Source organism: Hyaena hyaena, unplaced genomic scaffold, assembly GCF_003009895.1.
Source record: "Hyaena hyaena isolate Hyena2069 unplaced genomic scaffold, ASM300989v1 scaffold_256, whole genome shotgun sequence".
NCBI lineage: Eukaryota > Metazoa > Chordata > Mammalia > Carnivora > Hyaenidae > Hyaena > Hyaena hyaena.
In genome coordinates, this window is record NW_024080885.1 from 297,647 (window position 1) to 321,475 (window position 23,829).

A 23,829-nucleotide genomic window follows, 5' to 3' on the forward strand; every position below is an offset into this window, starting at 1 on the left:
GTGAAGTGTTCAGAACAGTCCCTGCACAGTAAGTGCTCGTGAACTGTTACTATAGAAGGCATGTTCTTGTTGTGGGAGCTGAGTTTCAAAATTTGTGTCTGAGCTAGAAAAAAATCCACTCAATTATAAATGATTTTTTCCAGTGCTTACTAATGTCTACAATTATGCAGCCGAAGTAAGAATTTTTTAAAAAAAAAAGGTTCCTGAATAGAAAAAGAAGTTTAAGATATGATCTGTGATCTCAAACAGCTTACTAGTATGAAATCACTAAAGTATGTGAAACAATCAAGGTAGAGTTAGGAGCTGCTAACCTGAGAATGCATGAAGTTCATTCTAATAGGCAAGAAGGAAGTGGTCTGTGTTGGCTGAAGTAGCTGAAGAATAATGGATAAAAACTGCCTAGTCAGAGAAAAGGAAACAGGCATTATTTCAGGCAGACGAGAGCACTTGAGCAAAGGAATAATTCAGGTTGAAAAGGTGAGGGCAGTGGGAACTAAGAACAAACAAGGGCGTGGGACGGGATTATGTGTGGTTTAACTTTCAAGCAACCAGGTCCTCATGCAGGAGGTAAAGGGGAGCCATTTTAGGTCCTTGAGAATATTATCTTAGCCGGGTAGAGAAAAACTGGAGACTCAGGCTGAGCAAAAGCAACGCTGGAAAGTCCAAGACCATTTGTCTTTCACCTAAGGGATGTCACATACTTGCTTGAAATGTTCTTTCACGTAAAAGTGGGAGTGTCAAGCAACAGCCACGACCCAGAGACGTTCTACCTGGAAATCATGAGCTCAGGCCCACGCACCAAGTCCTTGATGCTTAATTCAGGCCTAGAATTTCACTGAGTAGGTAACCAAGTTTGGCAATGTCCGAAGGAGCTCGCTCACAGGACTGTTATTCATATTGATGCCAAGGGCCTCGTTTCACTGAGAAAGGACGGTGGGGAAGGGTGAGGAGGGTGAGAAAGTGAAAGGAAAGGCAGAAAGGGACAGCGGCGGCGAAAGGGATAGACGCCAGCCAACCGCTAGGGTCCAGCTGGAAGGCGGTCTGGGTCGGGGGGTCGGGCTGCCCTCAGGGGCCCCCTGGGGACCCGGCCTGGGGCGCGGCGCGTGTGCTCGCGGGCGGGGCGCCCCGCCGGCGGCGGCGGCCAATCCGGGCGGGCGTCCGGGGAGGGGCGGGGCTTGCCGGCTCCGGCGCCGCGAGTCCTCCTTTTTGCACACACACGAATACAAAGAGCCATACGACCTTCGGGTATCCTTTTTCCATTTTTTTTTCTTCCTTAATCTTGTGTGTGTTTTCAAAATTTTTAAAAATAGAGATCTGTGGCAGTGTTGGGGTGAGGAAACTGTTGCTAAGGGGAATTTGCGCTTTCCCCCATTTCTTTTTCTGTCTCTCTTCCTCTTTCTTTTTCCTGGTCAAGGTTTTAAATATACCAAGAAGTTGAGAAGCAGGATGGCCGTGTACAACTGTTAACGGCCAAATTTATAGAGATTTTTTTTTCTTTTTGTTATCACATTTTAAGAACTGGTAATTTTTATGGTCGAGGGATTTAAAAAAAATTAGCCGTTTGAGAAGTATAGATTTCTTTCTTCCTCTTTTTTTTTTTTTTTTTTTTAGGCGGGCTGAAGGGATAATGTAAATTTCTGCCACGGGCAACGTCAAGGGCAACGTGGAAAGAAGCGGAGATTTGAGACTCCCTCACAAAGCTGTTTGCGTGCGTTTTACACACCCTCCCCCAGAACCAAAACCAAGTGGCTTGAATGTGGCAATTGTCCAAGGCCAATAGGTTAAAAATGTTTGGATATTATAATTGAGACACTCATTTCCCTGGGGAGGTGGGCAAAGCCCTTTTTACAAATGTGCCTTACATTTTCATGAAGACTGTGTGTGTGTGTGTGTGTGTGTGTGTGTGTAAGCAAATGATATCATAAAGATTTATCTTGAGGTTTTGTGATTTGTGTATATGTACAGTTTGTGTATATGTGCCATATCAGATTTTGTTTTCAAAAGAGATTACCTTTGGTTCTGTGTGTGCAAAGTAGCCCTTAGGATGTGATTTTTTTTTCTGTTGTGTTCCCAAATGTGGTTCAAACAGGATTTCGTGTGCAAATTAGAGTTTAGAAGAAATCTTGTGCTTAGGATACTTAGGCACTTTCATTTTATGAGCATTTACTGTATTTTTCTACTACTCTTCTAAAGTATCAGATTAGCGAATAGTTAAATAATTGCCAGGGAACATAGTCCATGTGGCAAGTGAGGGTAGGCAATTTATTGAATCTCTGGTTCAAAGCCTCCTTGATTGTTTTGCCTAAGTGGTTTTGCTTTTTATTGTCTCACGTTCCTAAATGTACAGCTGTGTATATTTTGGCCTTTTTGTGTGGTTTCGTTGCTGTGTTCAGAAGGGAAGTTCTCCCTTGGCTTTTTGACAAAACGGTCGTTTATAGGTTGGGATTTGTTTGAAAAGCTCCACAGCTGGCCAAGTGTCAGGAAAATAATCCAGTCAAGTCCAGTTCTCAAAAACTGTTCATAGTGGTTGGATGGGGGAGGGGCCAGAGGAGGCAAAGGCAAATAATGCAAAGTAGGGATAAGAAATGCATTTTGGTTATCATGTTGCATTTTTGGGATGGGGAGCCTTCTCCCCATGTCAAAGAGTTCCAGAGAAAAGGGTAAGACTGAGGACAAAACAAGCTCAGAGCAGAACCTCCTGTTCTGTGAGCCATATTCTCACTTCATTCTGTTACAGCACCAGTGTCTTCTATTAGGAATCTTACAGAAAATATATTACACTTGATCTTAACCAAAAGGCCGAGAAGCGATTATATGGAAAATATATTAAAATCTGCATTCGCAGATTGGAGTGAAAGCATAGGAAGTATATGGGGTGATGAGGGAGAAACTGGAATGTCACCAGTGAAGTAGCGACCAGTGTATAAAAGGATCTATCTACTGTAGAGTTCAAATTTCAGTACCGCAAAGCCTCAATATGGTCATGGTGATACAATTCTATTCCTCAACTAACGTCCTACTCAGTGTCAAGTAACACTTGGGACGCCTAAACAACAGCTTTCAGATTATTTGTACAGGTCTTGAACTTCATAATGAAAGTCGCCCTCTGTGCGATCTCTGGGCTACTTACCTGTACTGGATGTATTTTTATTTCCTAACAACGCAAGTCAGATCAGTATGTAATACTGTCTCAAATATGGATCATTCCACAAGTTTAGACCTGCATGCATGAAATCTAGTCAGATTCCGGTGACTTTGTGACGGCGGCGATGCTGGGAATTTTTAATGGAGTTTTGCTCTTTCTAATTCTTTCCCACATCACTGCAGGTCATCACTTTTTAACTTCTCGTGAGAGAGCTCTTCTAGAACAGTACACTTCTAAGCCATTTGATTCTTACTAGGAACCTACACTCATGTCCAGGGTCCTTGCGTTGAGTCCCACGAATAAATCGTTGGTTTGGCCTCCCTATCACAACACAAGCTAAACTCGGTTGAATTTGGGAATCCGCAGGGTTCGTAGAGATGAAAACTTTGAACTAAGGGGAATTGCCCCTTTGCTACTGGGATCTGAAAGATCTGTAACCAAGGCCGACAGGAATTAAAAACTTTCCACCACCACCTTTTGGTGGCCACCGAACTTACAATCGTGTACACGCTTGCCTTGTAAGCAGCAGAGGAGAGAACCGAGTAAACAAAACAAAACAAGCTAAACATGGCGCCTAACGGCCTTGAAAGAGCCTCGCAGTCGTGTCCCTCCCTGAAGAGGCCCCTCCCCTCCCTGGCTCGTTGAGTGAGTGTGGATTGCAACCAATAACGTCCCTGGCCCTGCTCCCTTCGTCGTTCAGTCGCCAATCACCGGGAGCCAGAGGACAGGCGGGGCGGGGCCTCGCCGCGTGCGCGCGCTGGCCGGGTACACGGGCCGGCGCCGCGGTCTCCCTCCCCCGGCCCGCGAGCTCGTGTAGTTGCAGCTGAGTCAGCTGGCGGCGGTGGCGCGGGGCACACGCGGTGGAACACCCGTGATGGAACACCCAGGGCTGCCAGAGCGGGACCGCCGCAGGAACTTCCGGGCTGTTCTCAGACCGAGTCCTCAGACCTTTTGCAGCCACGTAGTGTACCCCCGGTGACCCGGCGAGATCCCCGACTGCGCCTTGGGCCACTCGGCTGTTTGTGCCGCTACACCTCTTTCCCCCGGAACCCCCAGGGCACTTTCTGAGATTGGGCTCAGTGGCGAGTCGCCCTGACCCCCGCGGCCTCGAGGGCTGTGCTAGAGCTCTGTTGCCCCTGCGTCGCTGTGGTCGCCCTGCTTGTAGCTTAACCACGCTCTCTTCGGAAATGGTTCTGTTGTCCCTGGTGCCCACCTTGTCATCTCTGACTAATATTTAATCAACTAACATTTACCGAGGGCTCGCAGGGCACATGATATGGCTTTAGGAGCTGGTTTTTCATTTTTCAGTTGGTCCAGCAGTGCAAGATTTGCCCTTTATGTCACGTACATTTCTGTGAAAATCTTAAACCTGGATTTTAATCTTACCAAGTTGCATTTTAACAAATGTAAATAAAAAAGACTGCTACGCTAGGCTAAAAAATCTTGTACTAATATACAAGTATACTTGAAAGTTTCAGACAAATGGAATCCTTTTCTTAGGATCTCATTCTCCCCCTAGGTCTACATCTCTTTTTTTTTTTTTTTTAATCCCTGAAAATGAGATTTTAGATAGTCTCTGCAGATCGTGAGATGGGTCAGTCTTTCAAAATGTAGGAAAATAATATTTGATGGTATTTATTTCTCTGCCCTTGTGTGATAAAAGAGCTCGTTTTTTCATAGAAATAAGTAATGAGGGGCACCTGGGTGGCTCAGTCAGTTAAGGGTCAGACTTTGGCTCAGGTCATGACCTCAGGGTTCCTGTGTTACAGCCCCCCATCCGGCTGGCTGCTGTCAGCGCAAAGCTCACTTCAGATCCTCTCTCCCATTCTTTCTGTGCCCCTCTTCCACTCTCACTCTCTCTCTCAAAAATAAGTAAACATTAGAAGAAAGAAAGAAAGAGGTAGGTTCTGAGAGTACCTTCCATCAGGTGAGCCATATTGCACCTCCAAGTGGAAGAGCAGGGCTGACCAGCACCGCCGAGCTTTAAGTGGCCATTTTCCTTTTTTTATTTCTTAAAATGAAAATTATGGTGAGAATCGCTGTGCTTTCCGTAATCACATTTAAGGAAGTCCATTGCTAGCGTGACCCTGAATGAGTCAGGAGCCCATTATAAAGACATATATCATTAGAGTGATACCATATCATAGACACCTATTAAAAGTGAGGAAACTTTTATTTTTCATAAGTTGGAGGCGAACTCAGTCATGCAGAAAATTCAAGCTCAGAATGGGTTGAAAGCAAGCAAGGGAGCTGCCAAGAGGATGATATATTTAGTTCTAACAAAAATACATGTGACTTGGGAGGAAAGGGGTAGTTAAGATTATGGACAGTCTCACCCTGAGACAGCTTCAGACAGACTCATCTGTCTGAAGAAGATGACTTTTCTTTCTTTTTTTTCTAAATATTTATGAAGAAAATATCAAAATTATTGAAAAATGCACTTTCTGGGCTCCTTGCACATGTATTAAAATTAGACAAATACGGAATGAACCTCGAACATATATTTTGTGAAAACTTGTTTGACAACTGCTGTTACTTTCTATTGGCAACTCATCAGAAGATTATAGATCTTTTTCTTTTCTTTTCTTTTTGATTTTATCTTGTTAATGTAAGCTCTATACCCAATGTGGGGCCCCGACCCTACAACCCCAAGATCAAGAGTTGTGTTCCCTGTGGACCGAGCCAGCCAGGTGCCCCTAAAAGTCTTTTTCTTAACATTCAGTTCTAAAAGTTGATAGCATTTTGCAAAAGGTCTATATGTTTTTCTGTGGCGGTCAACCTTAGTTTATTCCTTTTTTTCCTCTCTCGAACAAAAATATGAATTCTTGAATTTAAAATAAGTTAGCAACGTGAGGGGCGACTGGGTGGCTCAGTCCATTAAGGGGTCTGACTCTTGATTTCAGCTCAGGTCATGATCTCATGGTTCCTAAGATCCAACTCCTCATCCAACTCCTCACTGACAGCAAACAGACTCTTTGGTATTCTCTCTCTCTGTCCCTCCCTGCCGTGCACGTGTGTTCTCTTTCACTCAAATAAATACACATTACAAAAATAATAAAATAAAATAAATTAGCAATCTGAAATTGCAAAAATGGAAAGTGTTAAGATGTTTAATAGTGATGGTAAAGACACTGCCCAGATAACTTACGACAGATTAACCATTGCTTTGCCAAGCACTTCATGGATTGCTTCATGGGTTATTGAATTAAACAGTTAAGCATTTTGAGAAATATAATAAAGATATCAGAATAAAGATTATGTTCCTTAATAGTGTTGGCAGAGCTAAATGGGCTCTAGAACCGTAAGTCAGTGTTGGAAAAAAGCAAGAATAATTAGTTGTGTTAGTCTGGGAGTGTTAGAAAAGGATTTAACAAGTTGTAACAACAGATAATGTAGCACTGTTCATAATAAAGTTCTATTATCAATTTGAATTATTCATGCTGAGGAAAATCTGCCTCTAAGTAAAAAAGAGAGTCTCAATAGTGTATCTATTTGTCTTCCTTTCTCCACCTCAATGAATCTTTGCTCTGTTTCCATTTTTCCTTCTCTGCAGTCTCAGGCAAGTTACCTTTCCTTCTTTCTTACATTGGGAAGATCCTTGCCACAAGAAAATTGAATTCTTTTCTAATATCTTCATCCTTTACTTTTTCATGGACTTTTTCTTTCTTTTAAGTCTTTGTCTTTTTTTTTAAGTAGGCTCCACACCCAACGTGGGGCTTGAACTCATGACCTCTGAGATTGTCACATGCTGTATCGACTGAGCCAGCCAAGCACCACCTTTTTTAAAAATGTTCTTTCTTTTTCTTTATTTTATTTTACTTTTAAAATTTTTTATTATTTATTTTGAGAGAGAGAGAGAGAGAGAGAGAACAGCTGGGGAGGGGCAGAGAGAGAGGGAGAGAGAGAGAATCCCAACCAGATCCCAGGCTGTCAGCAAACTGTGAGATCATGACCTGTGCCAAAATCAAGAGTCTTTGTTTTGATGTAGTCCCAATGGTTTATTTTTTTTATTTCCCCCTGCCTTAGGAGACATATCTAGAAAAATGTTGCTATGGCTAATGTCAGAAAAATCATTGGCCTTTTTCTTTCTGCTTTGTAAAAATACCAAAGCTCTAGGGTCCCTTCTGACTTCCTATTTCCTTCCTTCCTTTCATAACTAAACTCTAGAAGACTTGATTTCATGTCTTGCTTCCATTTTCTCTCCATCATTCCTCTTTAATCTATTGCATAGTATTACTTTCTCTACAGAATTTACTTCTCTGGTCATCACCAGTGACCATCACAGACAAATAAAATATATCTCCTTAATGTTCATCTTTTTTAGCCATTCTGCTGCACCTGTCACAGTGGATTAGATCCACTTTCTTGACATTCTTTCTACTTTGGCTTTCATAACACTCTTTTTCTCCCACCTCACTGACCATCCTTCTCTTTTAATGAAGCCTCTTCCACAAATTGGCTTGAAGCGCTGTCCTTGGCCTTTGCATTTCACACTTTCTCTTTACTTCTTGGGGAGTGCACTCATGGTCTCAGGTTTAGCTACATCCCTCTTGCAAGGATTCTATGTGCTTTTTTTTTTTAAGATTTAAAAAAATTTTTTATTTATTTTTGAGAGAGAGAGCCAGCATGAGCAGGGGAGAGTCAGAGAGAGAGGGAGTCACAGACTCTGAAACAGGCTCCAGGCTCTGAGCTGGCAGTCAGCACAGAGCCCAACGCGGGGCTCGAACCCACAAACCGTGAGATCATGACCTGAGCCGAAGTCGGACACTTAACTGACTGAGCCACCCAGGCGTCCCCTGCAAGGATTCTAAATCTGCATCCCAGCTCTGACCTTCCTCTTGTTGTTGTTGTTGTTGTTGTTGTTGTTGTTGTTTTTCCAGTCCTAGTCAGTTGCTATGAGGACATACATTTAAACATGTTGCTATCTGTTTGAAAGTTAACTTGTTAAACAAATACGCATCTGGGGTGCCTGGCTGGCTCAGTCAGTAGAGCATGCGACCCTTGATCTTGGGGTCATGAGTTCCAGACCCAAGTTGGGTGTAGAGCTCCCTAAAAAACAATAAATAGGGGCACTGGGTGGCTCGGTCAGTTAAGCCTCCAGCTTCGGCTCAGGTCATGATCTCACGGTTTGTGGGTTCAAGCCCTGCGTTGGGCTCTGTGCTGGCAGCCAGCTCGGAGCCTGGAGCCTGTTTCGGATTCTGTGTCTCCCTCTCACTCTGACCCTCCCCTGCTCACACTGTCTCTCTCTCTCAGAAATAAATAATAATAAAAAAATAAATGAAAATAAAAAACAATAAATAAATAATTTAATTAATAAATAAAATCTTTAACATGCTGATGCCTCCTCTCAACGTCCTCATTTCTATCATCTGTCCACGTACCGTCTTCTGACTCTCAGGCTGATAATCTTGAAGTTGTCTGGTAAAGAAATATTATCAGGTCTTCCTCCAGGATGTTGAACCTTCGTATCCACAATCCTCATTCGCAACTCACTTCAGGATTAAACAGTCTCCTAATCTCTAACTCTTCCACTTTAGGTATCTAAGACAGGGGTCAGCAAACTGCAGCCCATACAGAGGCCATTCCTGATCTACCATCTGTTTTTGTATGGCCCCTGAGCTAAGAAGGGCTTTTATATTTTTTAATGAAAAACATATTTTATGACATTTCTGTGTCCATAAATCTTTATTGGAACACAGTCATGTTCATTGTTTATGTATTGCTTGTGGCTGCTTTGTGCTACCGTGGTAGAGTTGAGTAGTTACGACGTCAACCACGTGACTCGCAAAGCCAATATTACTTACTATCTGGTCCTTTACAGAAAAAGGTTTGCTGATCCTTACTCTAAGAATTTCCTTAGCTTGGTTTTCAAAATCCTGGATCAGTGTTCCGTACCTTTCTACATAAGCCCCTTTGCTCTGGCCTCGCACATGCACCCTGTTAATTCCTGTAACGTTTGCTTTTTCTCTCATCTCCCATGGTCTTCTCACCACCCTCCTGTTCATTCTATACATTGCCCAGTTGGAGGGTTTTCCTCATGATTTCATTCTGTTCATCTTTCCATTATTTTGAACTATTTAAGAACTTTTGTCTGAACCGTATTTTTAGGCACTTGTATATATTTTGCTTTGTCCTTTGAACATTTAATTCTCACGTATGCTGTAATCTCCTGCATGTAGGGACTTCGTCTTCCCTTCATTTGAGTACTTAGAGGTGGCAGTCCATTTTGGTGACTCATCCTTCAGCATGGCCTTGCATACAGAGAGTTTTTAGAAACAACATTCTTTTTTCCCAATGTATTCTTTTTCTCTAATGGGGATATATGTAGCTAATGAATTAGTGTTTGCTTTGCTTTTAATCCAACTTATCCAACATCTAAGTTATCTGGGTAATAGTATACTATTTACCCAGTAGTAAATAATATAGTGTGAAAGATCCCTTTATTACCTGCTGACTCTCGTTTCTTTCCTTGTCGTTTTTTTTAAAAAGTTTTATTTATTTATTTTGAGAGAGATAGAGACCACAAGTAGGGGAGGGGCAGAGAGAGAAGGAGAGACAGAACCCCAAGCAGGCTCTGCGCCATCAGCACAGAGCCCGACATGGGCTCGAACTCTCAAACCATGAGATCATGACCTGAGCTGAGATCAAGAGTCACGTACTTAACTGACTGAGCCATCCAGGTGCCTCTCTTTCCTTGTCCTTTCATTTCGCTGTCTTAGAGCTTAAATGGATAGAGGATCCACAGAAATGAAGTCAGCAGGAATGTCTTAGAAACCAAAAAAGAGGTACAGTAAAACCTTGGTTTATGAGCATAATTCGTTCCAGAAGCATGCTTATAATCCAAAGCACTTCTATATCAAAGCAGATTTCAAGAACCATTGGATCAGTTGTGATCATGTGACATTCAGTGTCACATACTCCTTGTGCTGCAAGACATCACTCCTTTATCAAGTTAAAATGTATTAAAGCTGTTTGCTTGTCTTCTGGAACGCTCACAGAACAAGTGACTCGCGATCCAAGGTTTAACTGTATTTGAATGCCCATTGTGCTGCACTGCCCTGTACCAGGTGTATATAGACAGGTTAATTAAAAAAAATACCTGTTTGTTGCTCTGAATGTGACATTCTGAAGTGGACATAGGTAATACACAAAGTAGAAAAGCAGAAAGAAATTGAGGAACAAAATTATACAGAGGGTAGAATCATGATTGTTTTTATGTCAACACAGATATGAAAATAATATTTATCATTAAAAGCTGGCAGAGTTGAATATCATCCCTAGTCTAAAGCCAGCTCATGAGAGTAAGTAAATTGCAAATACTCTGTTTTCTTAATTACCTTTCTAATGTACATCATAGAAGGCTTAGTATGTATACATGCATCTTGGTAGACTTGAATTTATTGTTTCTTAGAAATTTGTTATTAAATGGGGGGGGGGGGGATGTGGGGGAAGAATCCTTCATGTTCCATTCCAAGCCACAGCATTTTTTTCGAGGTTGGAAAATCAGGACGGGGGTCTAGGATGGGAACACAAAATATTTCAGGAATAATCATAATACCATTCAGCTGTTATTTGTGGAGCACTGACCATAAGCCAGCACTCTGTAGGTGACTTACATACATTATGTATAATCATCACAAAAACACTCAAAGTAGGCAGAGATAAAAACACTGGGGCTCAGAAAAAGGAATAATTTGCCCAAGTTCACACAGCTGTTAAGTAGTGCAGCAGGATGAGAACCCCATATATATATGTATATATACGTATATATACATGTATATATATACACACATATATATGTACATACATATATATACTTTTTTTTTTTTTTACTTCCAGTTCTGTGTTTTTTTGGGAAGAAGACCTGGGAAAGACCATTCAAGGTGGAGGGAAGGGCTCAAAGCAGGCACAACAGTGGGGCAGGGGTAAAGGCCTCTCGCAAGAAAGAGTAAGTGTTCTGGGTAAGAACGTATTCATTGTCAATTTGGTACCAGAAGGGGTACCTACCCAGTATCCCAACCTGATGCATCTTAGTTTCTGATTTCATAAATACTGAACCCAGCTGGCCACTGTCTGTATATTATCTTTTACATAACTGTCTTTTTCTCACGATGGCCATGTTTCTGGTTAAACTCCTTGCATGATGTTGGTTAAAGACCGTGCAAGAACAGTGAAGGCCCTTATTTAGGAAGAGAAAGAATATATAAATGACGTATCCGTAAGTTGACATAGGAATTGCTTAGTGCTTTCCTCTAACCTTTAGTTTCAGATTTAGCTGTGCCTTCCGGTGACTCTAATGACAGAGAAGCTGCAAATGGATTTGAGTTCAGTTCTTACAAGAAGTGAATACCTGGCACGGAAAACGTTTTTTTCAATATAAAAGGTGGAAAGAGCAAATTAAAGACTATTCTTTAATAACCAAATGTAATTAAAATGCATTGTCAGATTTACGTTTTAGTACCTTAGAGGCGTTGATATTACCTGTTCCTAAGATGAGATTGCTGATGCAGAAAAAGGCCCCAATATCTCAATATATAGAAAATTTTCTTAACTGCCTCTTCTTTTTTTAATTGTGGTGTTATGATATAATTTAAAGGGTAAGATGAAAATGTATCTCTTGTGGAAATTATAAACATACTCAGGATTTTGTCACTTAGGGAGCTTCAGGCAGATGGATTCTTTTTTCCATAACCAAGTATTTAGAAAAAACAATTTGAAGTTCCTTGGAGTGTTCTTGGTGGTACAATCCAACCCTCCCACACCTTTTCTTCTTTTTCATCTCTAGTGGCTTAGTTGCTTAACTAGGGTGATTCAAAAGTAAGGCAGTTTGGTTTATCATTGGTATTCTGATTTCTTCTTTAATGCGGCTGGTCATGTGGGCAAAGTGGCAGCACTTAGCTATGTAGACTGCCTGTTGAGCTTTGCTGCTCCCTCAAGGAGCTTGAGAAGTGGAGATGAGGGACCCAGGAGGTGATTTCTCTGTGCTACCAGCTGTAGGATTCAGAACAGCTGGATTCCTTTTCAGGGGCTGGAGACCCAGATGCACAAGTGTGAGAGCAAGGGGGCTGGCTGTGCAGCCCCGGACACCACAGCTTAATTCTCCCATCCAGCTTTTCCCTTCCTTTCCCTGCCCCATCCCCAAAGCATCAGGGATATAATAGTGTGAGGTTGGTGACATGTTGAGGGCTGCAGTGATCGGCATATTCCTTATTTAGGAGTCTTACTCTGAATGCGTCTGTAAGAAAATTATAGAGAGGGTAGAATCATGATTCTTTATGTCAACAAAAAATGGTCTCAGTAAAAAAAAAATAAATGGTAGATTGAAAGTAGCAAGAACTGAATTCTGCTGTCTCCCTGTGACCTTGAAAAAGATATATAACCTCTCTGCATGTCTCTTCTGTGGACCTGGGGTAATATGTGTTTCCAGAAGCTGCTGTGTGGATGAGATAACCTGCAAGGAGTGTTCTGAACTCCTTAAGGAATGATGTCAAGGAGACAAAATGCTATGACTGTTATTAGGGCAAAGATAGTGAGGAGAAGACAGATCTGCGTTTTCTTCCTTAATCTTCTAATCTTTCCAGATGCTTGTGGGTCCTTTTGAGTCCCGGCTCTGTTCCTTAGGTTGGAGTGGTGGCGGGCTCCATGCTTGGTTGCAGGAAGAATGCCTTTTACCCTGTGAAACTGTGTTCATCAGGAAGGCCTGTGTAGGCACCACACTTTCAGACACGGGTGAGTGGGACACCCAGAGAGTTGTGCTAGGAGAGCACAGCATCTGCAGGTAGAAGAAGGCATCTCTCCTCCACAGGCCAAGGACAGGTAGCCATGGACTGTGTGCTCCCTCACGGCTTGCCTACCCCTCCTCCACAGAACCCACCGCCTGGTGCCCAGGCTCCTCTGGTCACCCTCCATGACAAAGGAAAGTGAATACAAAGAGGCCAGAGCTTCCTACCGACTGGAGTTCAGTGACTGGGGACACCTTTTGGAGCTGCCCGGCAGTGTGAGCGAAGTTGTTCCCTCCGCGGTCAGCCATGTCCTTCAGTGCCACCATTCTCTTCTCCCCTCCCGGTGGCAGCGAAGCCAGATGCTGCTGCTGCGCCTGTAAGAGCGAGACTAGTGGGGGCAGCACAGGCTCTCAGGGCGGGAACCCTCCTCCCAGTACCCCCATCACAGTGACCGGACATGGCCTGGCGGTTCAGAGTTCAGAGCAGCTCCTGCACATTATCTACCAGCGCGTGGAGAAGGCAGTGGGCCTGGCTGAGGCTGCTCTGGGGCTCGCGAGGGCCAACAACGAATTGCTAAAATGTCTCCAGGAAGAGGTGGGTGAGCTGAGGCAGGGGAAAGCCTCTGCCCCTGAGGAAGCTGGGGACAGCCGGGCCCAGGGCTCCCCACCCGAGGAGCCTGGGCCTCTCAAAGAGAGCCCCGGGGAAGCCTGCAAGGCCGTGTCTGCCGCCGAGGAGGAGTGCGACAGCGTGGGCAGCGGCATGCAGGTGGTGATTGAGGAGCTGTGGCAGGTGGGAGCAGCATCAGCTGTGGGTCCTGGGCCTTTGGGCTTCCCGGCCACCCAGAGAGACGCGCGGCTCCCGGGATGCGCCCTGGTTGCCAGCGAGGCGGCCCCGATGCTCAACCCCGTGAGTATGGCTGCAGAGCAGGACGCCCCTGAGTGCTTTTCCTGGCCTTTCTCTCTTCCTTCCCCCTCCCTCTAGTTTCTTTCCAGCCTTCTTTCTTTTGGTTTTACTTGTGCTAAAACAGACAGCACCAAGTCTCCTTTCCCCTCCCTCTAGTTTCTTTCCAGCCTTCTTTCTTTTGGTTTTACTTGTGCTAAAACAGACAGCACCAAGTCTCCTTTGCCGGCAGGGATAGTCGGCACCCGTCTGTTTTCTTCTGAACTGCAACCTCTTTGGCAGGAGGTCATTTCTGGTGTGCGTGGTGATGGCCGTGCCCTCCCCTCCCTCTCAGCAGCTCTGCATGCCACCTTCTCCTCCACAGCTGGCTCGGCTGCTCCAGGGGCTCTGCCTCTCCTGGCAAGAAGGCCTGCCGTGCACAGACGGCTCATTCATATTTTATCACGGGCCCTCTCCTTGCCAAGAGGAACTCAGTACAGAGAGAGATGGGAATGTGGAGGGGAGAGAGGCAGAGGTGGAGAGGAAGGGAGAGCTGGAGAGGAGAGGGACGGAGGGGGTCAGAGAGGGATGACAGGGAAGGAAGGAGAGATGGAGAGGACAAAGAACCCAAGACAGGGGTAGGGAGCGAAGGAGGCAGGTGGAAATGAAGGGTTGAAGAAGGAGAAAAAGTGAAACAAGAGCATAGAGGAAAGGTGAATCTAAGTGGAAAGAGAATTTATGCGCACAACAGAATGTGAGGGAAGGTGGGAGGGAGGCGGAGGGGAGGGGGTAACAGGAGGGCAACAAGCGGACAGTTGCAAGTTCCTAGGAAGAGAATGACACTTAGGGAGGACGAGGAGAGCAAGCACGCATATTTTGTGAGCAGGAAAAGACACAGAAGCACCTTGTGCTATGTCAGTTTCTTTACTGCTCAGGGCCATCTGAGCAGGAAAACCCTGGCTGAGCAGAGTAAAAACTGCAGAGCGTGGCACATGGAAGTATGAAAAGGAGACGGAGCAACTACAGGGATCATAGAGATGGGAAAGTAACAGATGTGTCGCCACTTGAGAGACAGTGGGAGGTCTGTCAGCCCCCCTCCCCCATGCTCCCGCCCTGCCCTCTCTTTCCTCCTCCCGCACGTGACAAGGCCCAGACACCCAGAAAAGAGAAAAGGAGCAGAACACACAGGGGAGATGGGAGGGAGGAAACTCCCAGCCCATCTGCTGGGTCTGAGAAATGAATTTAGAAGCCCCATGTCCCCATCCAGTGTCACGCTGCAGCTGGCCACTGCTCCCTGAAGGCCTAGCCATGAGGGTGGGTGGTGGCCACTGCCTCTTGTGCCCCTCTGCCCAGCCGGGACTCGAGGGGGGTTTGGGGCTGCGGGGAGGTGGGAGGAGGCAGGAGGTACCAGGTACCAGGCCAGGCGATGCCCTGAGCTGTGGCTCTGTCAGGCAGGGAAGGCTTCCAAGCCGACAGGACGGAATTAGATTTCACAGCGCAGAAAGCAGCTCACAGGTCTATAAATCTCAGCCTCCTCCCCCGCTTCTTTCTGTGTTTTTTTTCCCCCCACTTTCACTGTTTTGTTTTCTTGGCTGCAGAAATCCCCCCTCCTTGCTTCCCTCAGTCTCCTTCCTCCCTCCTTCCTTTCCCTGCCCTGTGTGTCCTTGAGTGAGGGCACAGCAGCAAGTAGGTGTCAGGGCAGTGACGGTCGGTCCTTCGGTCGTCGGTCGGATGCAGCCAGGGCGGGAAGAAGAGGAGGGCGCAGACAGGTCCTGCAAAGGGAACGGGCTGGGAGGTGGGGGACAGTTGGTGCCAGCCTCTCTAGAAATTTCCGACTTTATATCTGTCTTTGTCCCCATTTTCTCCTATCTCTCCCCTTTGTTATCATTTTATTTTCTTGTTTCTTCACTTGCTCGGTGTTCCTTTCTTGTCATCACTTCCTCCCCCGGTGCCTTTTAGACAGAATACTCACCTGGCTCCGGTTCTTATACCCAAGAGCAAATCATAGAGGATTCCTCACGAATAGAGCGTCAGAAACAAGCCTTGTCCTTGTAATCGGTCCTATGGTAATGATGCCACACGAGAGGCCCTGGGTAGCCCAGAAATATTTGCCAACCCTCCCACAGGAGTACTGGAGAGACAAGCTGTTGACCATTAAAGACCGTCCTGGATTTCCCGTGCTTTCCACTCTCTGTTCACTATCCCTGGCCAAAGAATGATGGGTGACCGGGTTCCCCTAAGCCTGGATGGCTAATAGGCTATTCTTTTTTATGTTCTTAGCTGGTGGATGATTATGTGGCCTCTGAGGGTGCAGTACAGCGGGTGCTGGTCCCTGCTTATGCCAAGCAGCTCTCACCAGCCACACAACTGGCTATCCAGCGGGCAACCTCAGAGACAGGGCCAGAAAATGGAACCAAGCTGCCACCGCCCCGCCCCGAGGACATGCTCAGTGCTGCAGCCGTGCTGGATGGTGCCTTGGAAGAGTCAGGCCCTGGGGGAACAGGGGAGCTGAGACACTCTCTAGGGTTTACTGCTTCCCCATGCAGGACCAGAGGGAGTGGGCAGAAGAACTCCAGGCGCAAGCGGGATCTGGTGCTCTCCGTGAGTGAGCTCAATTCTATAAATTTTTCTTCAGTCTGGAGAGATGAGAATGAAGTGTGGGTTAATTTTAAACTTCCCATATTGAATGAATGGTGTCCTGTATCATACTGGAGAGGGAGGGGCAAATCGGAGACAGACTGGTCCATAGCCCTAGGGACAAGCAGTCCTCCTGCTAATCATGGAATGTTTTTAAGGCTTTGCCAAATAGATTGAAATCTTCTGTTAAAGAGAAGGGAATTATATCACACCTCCTCCCAATGATCTAATAATCCTGGTGGGAAGATCTTTAAGGGATTGAACAGACTGACCACTGAAGGGTAGCACTGGCAACGGCCTGCCATTTACTAGTGTTCAGGGTAAGCAAGGCCCATTGGCAGAAAGGCCAAGGTATCCTGAGGTGGTCCCAAACCCCAAAGATGCGGAGGGCCACTAGACACTCAGCTCAGTTATGAAGGATTGGACAGTCTAGTGCAATCCTAAGAGCAGGGAAAGTACTGGGCTGAACCAGTTTTCTCAGAAACTTGGCATGGCCTGGAGCCTTAGGAACATCACTAAGCATCCTACAGTGCATAGGGCAGCCCCTGACAATTATTCCGCCTAAAATGTCTGTAGTTGCAAGGTTGAGAAGCCCTGTTCTAAGGTAACCATACTCCTTTGGATCAACTCTGTGCCCAAAAACATCTTTCTGATAACCACAGGGTGTTCCTTAGCTAGATCATGTTCATGTGGACTGTAAGGCGTTTCCTTTCTCTGGCTCATGGCTGATAGAGTAACCGGAGAGTTCTGATTAGGAGGGGAGCTCACCATTCACACCCACCCAAAGAAATCTCACAGGATAGCCCCTTTCCTTCTGTCACAGTCTTAGTAAAGGTTGAAGACAGTTACTAAGTGAAGACACTTAGTAAAGGTTGAAGATGGTTAACAGTGCACACCTCCTTCATCTGCATTACTTCTTTCTTCCTTTTCCCTTTTCTAAGGACTCCTGACTCTTACTCTCCCTTCCGTTTGATTTGTTTCTACACTGAGGGATTCTTTTCATCCCTGGGAAGGAAGACACCATTCATAATCCGAAACAACTGGTTTCTAACCTTCGTTTTATTTTTTTTCCTCTCGCTTACCATGAATAGGGTTTAGTTTTTCCATCATGAATCTCTTGCTGCCAGCGATAGAAATGGAGGCATATACCTAGAAATGCATTTCAAGGGATTTCCCAAGACTTCATAGTGTTTAAATCATGAATAAATGTATGATAATTCCAATTTGCATAAAATCAGGGTTTTCAACCACTTCCATTCCTCTTCTGCCTACTGCCTCCAGCGAGAGGTCTGGTGTTGAGGGTTGGCTCTCACCTGCCCTTTGGAGAACCCGGTGGAAGTGGGGACCTTGCAGGAGGACAGTTTGCTCACTTCTCATGCACTCTGTTCCCATACTTGAAAAGGCCCTCGAGGACCAGTCAGGGAATTTTGCTGCCCATCACAGTGGAAGGTTTCAAATGTGGTTTAAAGGAAGAGGACTAACTGCAGGCCTTCGGCCTTCCAGCTTTATCTCTGGGAAGGAATCAGGCATCTCTCCAGTCCACTCAGGCTGCTGTGGGTTGCTGCTACGGGTCCAAAAGGACCAAACCAGAACCACTGACTTCTTGGGATGCTGCAGATCCCAGCCACCCATTAGGGAATGTATTTATTTTTAGCTCACTCAGGAGGCAGGTGAGCCAGCTGCCTTTACAGTCTTAACACTTATTATTGTCTCAGAGTATCTTCCCTTTCCGCTTCAAGCCTGGTTTGATTTTATCAGCTGATCTCTTCCAAGCCACTTGAATTGGAAGGTGTGCAACTCCCCCTTTTTCCTTTTTTTTTTTTTTTTGCAACACTTTCAAATTCTTTCTGAAGCATTTGCCCACCTTTTGTGATTCCTTAAGTTGGGACTTCTAAGAGGTAAAATAACTATGTCAGATATGAAGCTAGTTTAATTACAGGCCTTTTTTATAGAGTGGAGACCCTAACCATAAAAAGTTGCCAGCACTTTCCTAAATTGATATGGCCAGTTAGTGAGTGATAGAAGTAGAAGGGTAAATGGGGGATTTCTTAATTGAAACTGAAGACTTGAAATCAGGATATGGGTCCATTGGTTTTGGGACTGGGAATTTCCACTGACCAAGGGAGCTTGAGATAAAAATATAATCAGAGACAGCAAAACTAAATTTAATAGAAAGAAACGTAAAATTCTGCATCAAAGCTAAAAAAACAAAGCAGTTGTAGAATGGTAGAGATAGGAATCCATGTGAAAAGTGGACTCAAGCGGACTGTCAGCTCACTAGGAATGAATCCTGTGACCCTGGGAATAGGGGTGGGGTTAATAAGAAAGGTAACACCATCTTGGGTTTCATTCCTAGAAATGTAGAGTTCCACTCAAGCAAGTAATGTGCTCCCTTTGGCCAGGTCCCAGCTGATGGATTAGATTCAGTTCCCAGTGCCACGTTGTCCAAGGGACACTGGCAAGCCAGAGAGCCTGATGGTTTCATGAGGAGTCTGTCTGGAAACTGTCACCAGGAATGGCTGAAGGACTTGGGGAGGTTTAGACCGAATAGGAGAAGACTCGGAGAGTACATGAGACCTGTCTTCAAAGATGTTAGGTGCTGTCATAGGCAAAACTGGTCAGATTTTGGAGTCCAAGGCAAAACTCTTCAACAATTAGAAATGTTCAACAGAAAAATAAGCTGGCTCAAAAAACTAGTGAGAACTCATTATGAAAGGCATGTAAGCAAAGCTGAGAGCCTGTTTGATGATGTGAAAGGGAGGTTGGTGATAGAGTCTCCAAGGTCTTTTGCATTTCACATTTCTGTTAAGTTTGTGTTTTTCAGACCATTGGTGTGTACACCCCTGGGACTTGTGGTCATGTGCAAAAGGATGTACCTAGGGTATTTTCCGGGGCTGTCAATTTTAGCATTTGGTTTGGAAGACATTTTTAGATTAAAAGAAATACAGATATATTGTAAAGAAAACTTTAAAATTTGCAAGAAATGTCCACTTGCTCTCTCTTGGCTATTTGGAAGGAGTATGTTTGTGAAAACGTCTGAGACCTTTTGCTGTAGTGATCACATTCCCCAGGAACAGAAAAGTAAGACCAGGGAGGATCCTAGAGCCTCCATACAAATTAAATGAAAAGGACCAAAAAAGGAGGGACATTAGAAATACTAACTTGGACAGGTCCTCTGGCTATGAAAGAGCATCATCAGAAATGGGGCCCAGACTATGGGAAGGATACGGGCAGAGAACCCCATAGAGACAATGCCTGGGTGACAGAGGAGGGTTACATCATATCCACTCTCGGCTTGAATCTCTGTTTGTTTTTTCACCTAGAAATTGGTCCACAATGTGCATAACCACATCACCAACGACAAGAGATTCAATGGGTCTGAAAGGTATGGTCCCCTTGAGGGAAAAGAATCACAAGGTACTCTGCCAAGGAGAGGGAGCTAGAGGGCTGTTCTAGTATGGCAGTGAGGCTAAGGCTTTGCTCTCACCATTGCCCCTTGCGTTCTGTCCTTGGTGGGGGAATTTACCACAAAGTTGATTCATGCCAGGAATCTCTGTTTGTCTGGCTTTTAAAATGCTGACTGCCTTGTTCATGATCTTTGCGGCAGCATCAAGTCCTCTTGGAATATTTCAGTAGTGAAGTTCCTTCTGGAAAAGCTCAAGCAGGAGCTGGTGACCAGTCCCCACAATTACACTGATAAGGAGCTGAAAGGTGAGAAAAAACTGAATTAACTCCCATCTCATCCTTTTTCCTCTTACTGTTCATGGTCAGAGAAGAGGCATAATGGAGATGATTTGGGTGGACTTTGAAAAAAGTGGACTTAAAATTTGGGGGCTAGTCTCACATCTTCTCCAAAGGATTGTTTCTAATTGCTTTTTTATTCCCCTTCCCCACTTGAAATGAAAATGGGAAAAGGAAAGGGCTGATACCAGCATGCATGATGTTTCTGCAGGGCCTGAATCTAGGGTGTTATGAAAAGGAAGTCAGAATCCAGGCCTGCCCTTTTTGTTTTTTTAAGTTTATTTATTTAGTTTAAGAGAGAGAGCCTGTGCACAAGTGGGGGAGGAGCAGAGAGAGGGAGAGAGACAGAATCCCAAGCAGGCTCCGGCACGCTAGTAGCACAGAGCCCCACAAAGGGCTCGAACTCTCAGACGGAGCCTTGATCATGACCTGAGCTGAGATCAAGAGTAGAACGCTTGACCAACTGAGCCACCCAGGCGCCTCAGGCCTGCCCTTTTGTCCCTAAATATTATGCCCTGGGTTTTCTACTTTCCTTACTCTTCTGTTATTTGCTTATAGCTAACCCTGAAGCATTTAGAAAGCTGCTGTTGAAAAAGCTCTTGAATCTACTACCAGCAGAGTAGAATGGGAGTGGGTTTAATTACTCCCAGGGCCAGGGAGGGAGTTACAGAAGCTTGTTCCAGGGTAGGGGGAGATATGGGTGGAGTCAGTGCTGGACATGGAGGTGAGTAGAAAGAGCTAAACCAAAGAGGAGTAAACAGATGCTGATGGGTCTGTGAGAAAGCCCACCCTCACCCTCCCAGCCAGTAGTGTCAGGGAAGAAAAAAGGGCTGAGGACCTGGTCCCGAAGACCCTGCTCTCTGCCCCTACATTCTCCCTCCTCCCAGGAGCCTGTGTAGCCTACTTCCTTACTAAGAGGCGTGAGTACCGCAACTCCCTGAACCCCTTTAAAGGCCTGAAGGAAAAAGAAGAGAAGAAGCTTCGAAGTCGCAGATACCGGGTAGGTGTCTAGGCCTCCCTTTCAAGATGCTAAATGCTAAACCCTACTAAGCTTCAGTGGGAAGGGCCAGAGGACCTGGCATCTGAGAATAGGGTCGAGAGCCAGGAATGTCAGCAGGTAGAGGAGGAGGGTGAGCCAGTTCTAAGACGACTTGGGGGCTAGTTTCTCTCAGGCACAGAATTTACACAGCCTTCCTACCCAAACCCTTTCCCCATATCTAATCCTTAGTTTGTCTCTCTTACTAATCTCTATCCTGGGCTTCTACCTTAGCTTTTTGCCAACCGATCTAGCATCATGAGGCATTTTGGACCTGAGGACCAACGCCTGTGGAAGGATGTGACAGAAGAGCTGATGTCGGATGAAGAGGACAGTCTTAATGAGCCAGGTGTCTGGGTAGCCCGGCCCCCCCGCTTCCGGGCCCAGCGCCTCACGGAGCTCTGCTACCACCTGGATGCCAACTCTAAGCATGGCACGAAAGCCAACCGTGTGTATGGACCTCCCTCAGACCGCTTACCTTCTGCTGAGGTGCAGCTCCTTCCACCAGAACTTTATAATCCTAATTTCCAAGAAGAGGAAGATGAGGGAGGTGATGAGAATGGACCTGTCTCCCCATCTTTTGACCAACCCCACAAAACCTGTTGTCCCGACTTGAACTCCTTCATTGAAATCAAAGTGGAAAAGGATGAATGAAATCTATAACCCAGAATAACTCTGGCTTCTGCCACTCCCCATGTCCCAGAAATGGATGGCCACGGGGCTTCCCAGAATAACAAGATGTCCTCTGCAGTCTGAGAAAGCAAATCTGTCTCTCTTCTTAACACAGTCCCCAATGGAAGTGGAAGCTGGCAGCTGTGCTGGGATAAAAAGACTTATCTAGAAGGGGGAAAACCGCCCCCCACTGTGAATGGCAAGCCAGAAAATGCTTATTTCTAAGCATAAATAGTGCCTCTGGGAGCTTGAGCTGAAAAAAGGAGGAGGATGGGTCTAAGAAACATGAAGCCTTCTTGACATATGCCCCAGTCTCTGAGTTGGTTTTCTGTTTTGATTTTTTTTTTTTTTTCCTGGTTTCACTCAAAGCTCTGGGGAAGCAGCCCTGGTCGTACCTTCTGCTTCTCTATGACTTGCTGGTCTAGCTCTGCAGTGAGAGCTGCACAGAACCAGCCAGGATAATACTGCCACCTGGTGGGCAGTATCAGCCATGGGCTTGAGTCTTCTGAGCAGAGCACAGCTCTATCTCTGGGAATTGGGATACAGATATAATAGCTATTGTTTATTGAATTATGTAAGGCAGATTTTATTATTCCCATCTTACACATGAAGAAATTAAAGCTTAAAGAGTTCCCATGCCTCCCTGGCAGCTGCTCTCCCACTGTGTGACCAAGCAATATATGGGGCTTTGTAGCTATTAGTCCTGTCAGCCAAGCTGTATTTTGAGGAAGGAGTGTGTGGGGTGTGGGTGTGGGCGTGTGTGTGTGTGTGGGGGGGGGGGTGCATGCCCATACCCACACACAAACCTTGTGCATTATGAATGGATCCTGAAGTAAAAATGGCTTTCCATTCAGTCAGTATGTAACAAGTACTGATACCTTACTAGGTGTCAGGTACTGTGTTGGGTGCTGTGGATACATTGTGGATCAGGTTAGACGCTGATTAGGTTTTATTATCTAATCAGGAAGACAGGCAGTTAAGTAGACAGTGAAATGAACTGTGATAAGAGTGATGATGTGGGGGGTGGGCAGAAGGTGCAGCTGACTGCAGGGGTGGCTCACCCACTTTGGTGGTCGGGAAAGGCTTCTCAGACAGCGGTGTTTAATACCTGAAAGATGGGGAGGAGTTAACCAGAAGGGAAGGGGTGGGTCACGAGTGTTCCAAACAAGGGAACCATAAGTAGGAAAGCCCAGAGGCAAGAGAAAACACAGAGGAGGTACCATCCTACTGCAGAACAGTTTGAGGAGGAGATGGTGCAGAGAGAAGCTGGAGAGACACAGAGACCTCTTCAAGTATCTTAGAGTATAGACTTTTGTTCCAAGGTCATGAGAAACCATTCAAAGGCGGTAAGCAGGGAAATGAGATGATCTGTTCTGTGTTTGAGAAGAATCACTTGCCCTGGGGATAAGCTGGGTTGCAGGCAGAAAGCCTGGTGGGGCAGTGGAAGTAGGGCGCGGCTTCTGCAGTGGTTCAGGAGAGAAGAGATGGGGGCTAGGCAGAAAGTGATGGTAAGGGGATTTGAAAGAGATTTAGGAAGCCGGACTGATAGGACTTGGTGATTGACAGGGCTTGGTGGGATTTAAGGCAGAGGGAGGAGGACATAAGGTTGACGTTCAGTTTTCTGGCTTAAGCACCTAAGTGGTTAATGGCACCGTTTACTTGGGATGCTGGAAGGGCCAATTTCGGGAGGCAGGGAAGGTGAAGTCAGTTGAGGGTGTTGTATGCCTTTGAGACAACCACGTGGAGATGATACTAGTCAGCTGAGTTTTTAAGTCTAAGCTAGTCTGGGCTAAGGGGCACCTGGCTGACTTAGTGGAGCACGTGACTCTTGATCTCAGAGTAATGATTTCTTTTTTTTTTTTTTTTAATTTATTTATTTCTAGAGAGAGAGAGACAGCATGAACAGGGGAGGGTCAGAGAGAGAGGGAGTCACAGACTGAAACAGGCTCCAGGCTCCGAGCTGGCAGTCAGCACAGAGCCTGACGCGGGGCTCGAAC

At 45.5% G+C, this 23,829-nt stretch overlaps 1 protein-coding gene across 2 annotated transcripts; it reads left to right on the top strand.

Annotated features, from left to right (window-relative positions):
- Positions 1–1,174: 1,174 nt before the first annotated feature.
- CUNH14orf93 (chromosome unknown C14orf93 homolog) lies at positions 1,175–22,139 on the top strand. 2 transcript variants are annotated; one of them, XM_039245249.1, is made up of 8 exons: positions 1,175–1,245; positions 12,727–12,874; positions 13,013–13,773; positions 16,027–16,347; positions 19,707–19,768; positions 19,991–20,094; positions 21,012–21,124; positions 21,395–22,139. In XM_039245249.1, the coding sequence occupies exons 3-8, from the start codon at positions 13,174–13,176 to the stop codon at positions 21,812–21,814; spliced, it is 1,620 nt and encodes a 539-aa protein (XP_039101180.1). In that variant the 5' UTR covers positions 1,175–1,245; positions 12,727–12,874; positions 13,013–13,173; the 3' UTR covers positions 21,815–22,139. The 2 variants fall into 2 exon arrangements, with proteins under 2 accessions (XP_039101180.1, XP_039101179.1); XM_039245248.1 differs by having other exon boundaries at positions 12,727–13,773.
- Positions 22,140–23,829: the final 1,690 nt, after the last annotated feature.